The sequence below is a fragment of the Nymphalis io genome, chromosome 9, assembly GCF_905147045.1.
Source record: "Nymphalis io chromosome 9, ilAglIoxx1.1, whole genome shotgun sequence".
Taxonomy (NCBI): domain Eukaryota; kingdom Metazoa; phylum Arthropoda; class Insecta; order Lepidoptera; family Nymphalidae; genus Nymphalis; species Nymphalis io.
This window is the reverse complement of record NC_065896.1, coordinates 2324410-2332990: the sequence shown is the minus strand read 5'-3', so window position 1 is coordinate 2332990 and position 8581 is coordinate 2324410. Positions and strand designations below refer to the sequence as shown.

General features: G+C 31.3%; 1 protein-coding gene across 1 annotated transcript; it reads left to right on the top strand.

Moving 5' to 3' along the window:
• The first annotated feature begins 994 nt into the window (after nt 1-994).
• Nucleotides 995-8316, top strand: LOC126770448 (protein cortex). Its single transcript, XM_050489827.1, has 9 exons — nt 995-1105; nt 2937-3056; nt 4081-4267; nt 5199-5359; nt 6489-6637; nt 6962-7172; nt 7393-7591; nt 7854-7997; nt 8088-8316. Exons 1-9 carry the CDS (start codon nt 1076-1078, stop codon nt 8225-8227), a joined length of 1341 nt encoding a protein of 446 aa, XP_050345784.1. The 5' UTR covers nt 995-1075; the 3' UTR covers nt 8228-8316.
• The last annotated feature ends 265 nt before the right edge of the window (nt 8317-8581 follow it).

Here is an 8581-nt window from a genome sequence, read left to right as displayed (position 1 = left end):
ATTTATAAAGTTTTTACTTACTTTGTTTTAAGAGAAATTGTATAATATTTAGAAGTAAATAACAATCTTTTAGGTTTCGTGTTAGTTATTAATAAACGAAACCCTTATGGGTGAAAATGTGAAAAATGCCTAATATGTCTTTCAAGATGTTACTTAGTAAACAAAACAACTTATAATATCATGGTTTGATTTATATACAGTATAAATAACTTTAATTATAAAGTCGTTATTTATTTTACATTTTCGTAGTAAACCTAATTGATTACTAAAAATTTTCAGCTCCTTTTTTATAGTAATAGAAACCTAACTTACACGGGTCCGATTCACACTTGGACGTTTTTTATATTTAGTTTTTATTTTTACCTCTTTAATGGCATTTAATTTTTTCTTGTGCGTTGTTATCAAGAAAATAAATTATCGACAGAAATTATAATTGTTTGTTAAATTTGTTTTGTATTTATAATTGTTTATTATTTTTTTATAAACGGAACAATCAAGATCAGATTAAGAAAAATCAAGTGGAGGACATTACCTTTGTAACAAGAATGGAATAACCGATTCCTACTATCTCTAATAATAAACAATGATCAGATGCATTTTCAAAAGGTCCATCTATAAAAATAATTAACTTAATTTCACATCACCAGTTTTCAAAAAATATGGCAGGAACATTGTGGTTACGTTATTGTTTGTTAAGAATGGCCATCGTAACCGAAATCAGTCAAAAAGAAATGATAGTATTATGCGTATCGATAGCACATATCATATTATTATAAAAAACATTAGAGTTAATTAAAAATATTTAAAAATAAATGATATATCGAAAGCCTAACTATAATAACATCAAGATAATTTCATTATACAAAAAATGACACATCTGAATGACAAATGTATCTATGATCTATGATTAATAACAATCTATATGAATAAGAAAAACATTAATTGAGGGTAGCTTGAAATAAGTTGACGTAAACTTTAAATAAATCACAAACTATTATTACCGTTGAAAAAATTATTTTTAAACTAGAAAGTAAACTCGTTTTGAGCTTAACACATGTTTATGTACTAATAAGTGATGGATAGAACGATATTTGGTAAAAAAACTGTAAGTAACTTAATTACACACATTTTAAGATGAATAAGTGTAAGATGCATTTATTATATAATTAGTGTTAATTATTTTAACTGATATTAAAAGTAGAAAGGATTGTGGTTGTTATTCAATTACGTTCAAACGTCCAGACGGATTTAATAAAATATGATAATCGAATTTTAAATGAATATAAAATTATTATATCATGAAACTATTATATATTTATTATTATTATTATTACGACATTCGTTGTGCAAAGTTTTGAGTGGATTGAAATTAATTTTATCACTACCAGACCGTTACAATAAGTAAAGTACGTAATAATTAAAAGATACAACAGTAATTTTTGAATTTCTCCACGAAAATTATTTGATATTGTCTATTCGACTTTACATTTTATTTTCTCTAAATTAATATTTAAAATGAAAATATTATTTAACTGAATTTATTACAAAATAAACGTGATTGTTTTTGCACTTGATATCTTACTACACAATTATGTACTGTTAAGTTTAACCCTGCATAATGAAATATTATTGTACATAATATAAGCGTTGCCTCGTATACATAAATTTGTAAAATGTTATTTATTATCTTAATAACGTCATAGTATGGAATTAAATTTATTACTTTAACTTGATGAAAATAAATTCCAAACTGATTTACTGAAGATTGGTAAATATATTCGTTTAAAAAAATGCTTTTTTACTTGTTGTGTTGATAACAAAAATAAAATAACTTCACTATGACTCACTTAAAAAAAAATTATAATACTAAAGTTTACTAACCTTTCTCCTTGATAATATTGTTAATATGTCTGTACTAAGGCTTTGTATAGCGAAGTACACCACATTGTACATTAGTTTTAATGTTCATAATCACTAGATAATGTTGATTATGTCATTGCACATAGAAAAGGGCACACAGAATTACCATACTTTTCTTGTGACACTAATTGTGTAATGAAGATAAAACTTATCTATTTATAGTAACACTATGTGTATATTCCCTTGCATTAAATATGTATATGACTTGATCTATAAAATTAAAATATACAATGTAACAATTTAACCTTTTTATTAATAAACGGTATGTTTAACACCCATCGCAAATATATTTTATTGTCTTTTTATTCGTATTCATTCCAACGTAATGATAATCACTTTTCTATTAGATGGCTTCTGGGACCTGCCAACTATTAGTTAAACAAAAATGCATTAAAAAAACGTTAAAAAAAGCGTGTCGTTGCAAACTTATTCGTTTATTAGGTCATTCCATACAGTCAGAGGCCGACCACTTAGTCAGTTATTCTAGCGACAAAAAGCAATAAATATTTTGTATTGGCATATTTTGAATTGAAAGGTGAGTCAGTGCAATTACAGAACAGGGAACATGACATTTCAACTCCCATGGTTGGCGGCTCATTGACGGTGAATGAAATGGTTTCCCCTGCTTAGTATGGGAGGGGTTTATGGACAGCGCTAAAGTCACTTCTCACAACCAATATGTCCGTTTTCTGTTCCATTAAAAAAATACTTAACACTTACACTTTTATTGGTCGGCATATATTATTTGACAGTTAGCATAATTAGTGACATAAATAAAGAAATAAAGAATCTAATCGATATCACATAAAACTACTAAAGTAACATACATACATACATACATACATACATACATACATACAAATATGTACAACTATGCCTATTTTTTGTATACATAATGCATAGCCCCTTTTCCGTCCTCTTTACAATATTTATAAATAAATAAATATATATATATATATAATAGATAATTAATCCGTTAAGTGGTAAATATAAAATTGTCTTTTATTAATTTTCAGTTAAATACGCAGCGTAATCGCGTAGACAGATTCGTAGCGCCTCGCAACTCTTTCGGTGAGGCGCGCAGACGTCGATCTTGGCACGCAAGTTGTGATGGCACTGTGAACAACGATGTTTGGGTAACCAGTAATCATGTTATATTTTTAAGTGAAACTTATTAAAAAGCAGTTACATTAAAATCCAGAATTGATCTTAAGTCATCATTTTAATTATGCTATTATTATCATCTTTTGAAGACTACAAAAATTTATACAGATTTAATAAATAATAAACTCTAAATCTCACTGACTGTCAGATAGACAACGCGCAGTCTAGGTTCTTACTGGTGGTAGGGCTTTGTGCAAGCTCGACTGGGTAGATAACACCCACTCATCAGATATTCTACCGCAAAACAGCAGTAATTGGTATTGTTGTGTTCCGGTTTGAAGGGTGAGTGAGACAGTGTAATTACAGACACAAGGGACATAACATAAATACTCTATAATACAATGCATAATATGTCTAAGGACGTTAGTGACCACTTACTATCAGGTGGCCCATATGCTCGTCCCCCTGCCTATAATATATAAAAAAACTCGTATTCACAAGAAAGTTTAGATGAGAGTTTAGATAAGAGATAGATATGAAGTAATTGAACTAAAAAGAAATAAAAAATCATCTGCAAACATAATAATTAAAAAATATAATATAGGTAATATTTTAAGTTATAACTATAACTAATGTAGATGAGTCCTAGTCACTCGTCACGGGTAATATAAAACTGTTTCAGAATGTTGTTTGGTTAAACTTGCTTATAATAAACCGATACAATGCCATCTCACGGTAGTTGTAAGAACTACAATAGCAAAAGATAGAAGACAATTTTGAATGCTTATAATTTAACTTAAAATACGTCTTTTTTTAATAATAACCTAATTTTATAGAATGTGCGGAAATTATTTATCAAACCATGTTGATCTTGTAAAAAAAATAAGAACCAGGCCCTAATCGGTTAATGCTGAAGCTGGTTTTTTTTTTTGTTAAATACATCTAGTTATCCTTAAATAAATAGAATCAGGTCTAGCGATTATTAAATTATAATGAAAAATAATATTTAGTATTTTAAATCAGAATTATAAAATTTAACTAAAATACATTTTACAGTTTGGAAAACATTTGAAGCAGAAAAAATACGCAAATTACTTAGACGATGCGCTTAATCTCGAGCCGCAGGAAACGCACGGTATTCACAAACAATATATCGGATCCTGGCCTTGCATACCGCGGAAGAAAAGCTACCTTTCATCTGCGGACAGTATCCTAGACTTACCTACTTACAGTTACGCTACTTGTAAGTATTCTAACGTATCATACATATCAAAGCCAATTTAGAACTCTGTAATTAAGCTGGTATGACTATACATACTAAACGTTTTGTTTAATGAATATTTAATTGATATAAAAAATAAGATGCTCGCCTAATGTTTTATTTAATTTTTTTACTCCGCACTAATATTCTGATCTCAAAATGGTTATTTCTAAAGATCAACGTTCTTGCATTTATACACGTTTCGTATCCAAATTAGACCGTTAATTAACATATAACGTAAAGAAACGTACACGTTGTGTGTTAATACATACATCGTCCTTTATGATGGATGTACTTAAAGTCAAATGAATAAATAGATCACGATCAGTAATTAAAATTACAAACATACATATATAATTGAATTGGAATTTGATAAAAAACCTTTATAATTACCTTAATTCACTTTAATCTTAGTAAACGGAGAAATTCACCGCTAATTTTTAATTGACAAACACATTCTGCATTGAAAATGAACCATTTATTCATTTACGCAAACATTTGTTCCGTAGAAAAATCTTCTAAAAGGCCGACTAACTAAATTTATTGAATATACATTTTTTGTTATATATTTAACAGCTTATTGAAATTTATAACTCATTCATTTTATTTGAAATATTTAACATTTTTTACAGTTAATAATTGAAAAAATAATTTATATTTCACACAAGTACCGATTAATACGGAACTACGTCGCTGATTACGTATTTAATAAAATTTCAAAGACTTGTAATAACCCTTGATTTATATAATCACTATTAGTACTATAAATATTGTACAAAAATATGTAACTATTACCTTATATTCTAAAATATACCAGGATTGGATTAAATTTCCATCACGAACTTACATCAGTGTTTCTATATTAGGATGTCGTGTCATATTCCCGGTGTATTTTTGAATATTTCCGTTTAAGTTCCAGAACTCCTCGATTGGAGTAACGACAATATCTTGGTGGCAGCCCTGGGTAAGAATTATCATAAATGGAGCTGGAAAAGTCAAAGTCTCATAAGTCAGGGCTTCACCCAGTATGAAATCCAGTGCTGTAAATTTGACCCTAGGGGAGAGCTGCTAGTCGTGAGTATATAATATATAAGATGATACAAAGCTTCCGACAGATTTTATTGAAAATATCATTATTGACAGTCAATAAGCAAGAGAATTAACATTTGATTTTGACTATGTATACAATCAAATCGCTAATCATATTATTAAAATACGATATGACCAAAAAACAATTAACCTAGCTGGATATTTATACATTAAACGTACGTACGTATTCATATAACAGTATCAACGGTAAACATACCTACATATTTTTTTACAATATATAATGTAATAGGAAAATCAGTGGTGTAAATGACCGACTGTAGGGAGAAGTTTATCAAAATATGTAAAAATTAGCAAGACTAATTCTTCAGTTATTCTACAGTTATTATAATTAACTACAAGATCGAAATCCACAAATCAATAGATAAATTTATATATATTAAGTATATAAGCGTGCTATTAAAACCTTTTGAGTCCAAAAAATATAAAATAAATATGAGAGCCGAGATGGCAAAGTGCATATAGAACACGTGGATCTTAACCAGAGATAGCATGTTCAAATTAGGATTCGGAGGACATCGGTTAAGGAAAAATTTGCGAGGGGAACGTATAACTATGTAAAACAGCAAAACAAAACAAAAAGCAAAACAGCAATACTTGATATTGTTGTGTTCCGGTTTGAAGGGTGAGTGAGCCAGTGTAATTACAGGCACAAGGGACATAAAATCTTAGTTCCCAAGGTTGGTGGCGCATTGGCTATAAGCGATGGTTGACATTTCTTACAATGCCAATGTCTAAGGGCGTTTAGTGACCACTTACCATCAGGTGGGAATTCCCCGCCTACGTACGAAGCGCTTTGAATCTACATTCATCATTCGCACTGCGAAACTGTGGAATGTTTTGCGTGATTCTGTATTTCCTGATAGGTACAACGTTGGTGTCATCAAATCTAGAGTAAACAGGTTTCTTCTAGGCAAGCGTGCTACATCCTAGACCGTGTCGATGCTTAACATTAGGCAAGTCAACAGTCAAACGCTGGCCTATTAAGAGTAAAAATAAAAATATAGTCCATATTGATATATCGATAGCTCAATACCATTGTATCTGACCGTGCGACGACGTGACGAATAGTTAGTTAATTAAAATTAAATTTCAGCTTGGCACCGATATGAATACAGTGGAGGTTCACAACAACACTTTGAGTAAAAAGGAGTCAAGTAATCTCTGTCCCTGTCTGAACACCAGCAACCATTACTGCTCCATCACTGCGGTCGACTGGAGTCCTACGGGCAACTCTTTCGTAACGTAAGTGATTAATTTGTTTTTGTTTAAAAGTATTCGTTACGTATAAAAAATAAAATTATCAAAAAGGTTAATAATAAATACTCAAAGAGACAGACAATAAATAACTCTACATGCACAACGTGAAAGTCATAAAAATGAAAATGACATAAATACTGGGTGTATATGCCGGTACATATTAATTTATTCATAATTCATTTTGGCGTAACAAAAGCATTACCGGAACCAAGTACATTATTCTAATTTTTAAGATTTCACACGTACATGAACCGTTACTCATACAAACGTCCGCCTATAGATGATTATTAAATGAGTGTCCCTCCGTAGTGGCTGCTCGTGGGGCACCGTGGCGTCGTACGGCCGCTCGGCGCGGCTGCTGAGCCGGCGGCGGGGGGCTCGCGGCGCGGTGCTGCTCGTGCGCGTATCGCCGGACGCGCGCTACGCCGCCGTCACGGCCGTCAACTCGGCCGTCGTGCTGTTGCTAACGTGGCCCTCGTTGGAGATATATTCAAGTCTTGATTCTAATTGGACGATACGGGTTCGATAACATTTAAGAAAAATCTTTGTTTTATCTTATGTTAAATATGATTAAAGAAAAAAAAATGTTATTACAGATTTAAAGAATGTTTTGAAATTAAAATCTTTCATTGATCTTGCGAAGAAATTAAGCGAGACATTATGTACACTCAGGTAGTGTAAATACATGAAATTTAAGTGAGTCAGTATATCGAATGACAATATCAACTTCATATTTTCAGACAATGACTTGGCACCCTTGGCGAAGCGCGTTACTGGGTGTAGGCGCGGTCACGCCAGACCTCCAAGCACGGATTGCTATGTGGAATGCACCAACTTCTAAGGTCCGGGAGACGACCGTTGGCCCCAAGCGATACAGTCTGGACGCTATGCTCTTCAGCCAAAAAACAGGCGAACTAGTGCTCAGCTTATGGAATTCTGGTAGAAAACTTTTACAGAAATTGTAACATTAATATAAATATTTTAAATTTTTGAAACAAACACATATTGTTTTAAATATGATATTTCCCTGAGCCACTAAGTCAAAGTTGTTAGAATTATTCAAGAGTAATTTGAAAAACTTTTAACTTTTATACAGATATCCAGACGTTGTTTATTAATCATTTATAAAGAATACAACTAGTATATAAATAAAAATATTTTTCAATACAATGAAAAATTTAATTTGATTATAATTTTTCAGATAGAGCCATACTACGCCCGAATAGATGCTCCCAACTGGTAGTTATGAGTGACCTTGAGACTGTGGTGGACCAGTGGGGAGAAGGTCGTACTGGATTGGACCGAGTACGGACTATGGTTTTTAGTCCGGATGGTACAAAACTTGGTATTAATAAAAATATTATAGCTCTTATTGTTTAATTTTTGTGATAATATATTTCCTAACGTTGATACCTTTCTTTATGTTTTGTTTTAGCAACAGCGACATCTGATGAGGACTTGATAATCTGGAACTTTCTCCCAGAAGACAAACGAAACACGAAAACCAAATGCAAACGTTTTTCAGCACTCCCTGTTTACTTGGACGAGGCGATGCAGGGCTATTCCCTCAGATGAATTAACATTTGATACCGTTAAGAAGTAACTGGGTGTACTTCGCTATAATAATTATATTTCGTTGGCAATAAATTTTTGATAAATTTTAATATTGTTTGTATTAACACAAAATTTTAAAAATCTGAGTCATAATATCTATGTTAACTAAGAAATATATATATCTTTGAAAAAATTGTTATTGTCACAGATATTGCAAAAGTCAGTTGTGTTCGTCCGGGTTTTAAGCCCGAGAACAAGATCTACGACGTGTTCTCGCCACTGGACTTTCTCGACTCTGCCTTAAAGTCTGATTATAATCAGCATGTCGTAGATAAAGATTTCACATTTTATAGCACGATCGCATTGAATAGGACG

Excerpts from the sequence above, each read along its gene's own strand:
- LOC126770448 (XM_050489827.1), top strand. The coding sequence starts at position 1,076 with ATGGATAGAACGATATTTGGTAAAAAAACT. Across the intron at positions 4,268-5,198 it reads TACTTACAGTTACGCTACTT|TTCCAGAACTCCTCGATTGG; the intron begins GTAAGTATTCTA and ends TTTCCGTTTAAG. Across the intron at positions 7,998-8,087 it reads TCCGGATGGTACAAAACTTG|CAACAGCGACATCTGATGAG; the intron begins GTATTAATAAAA and ends GTTTTGTTTTAG.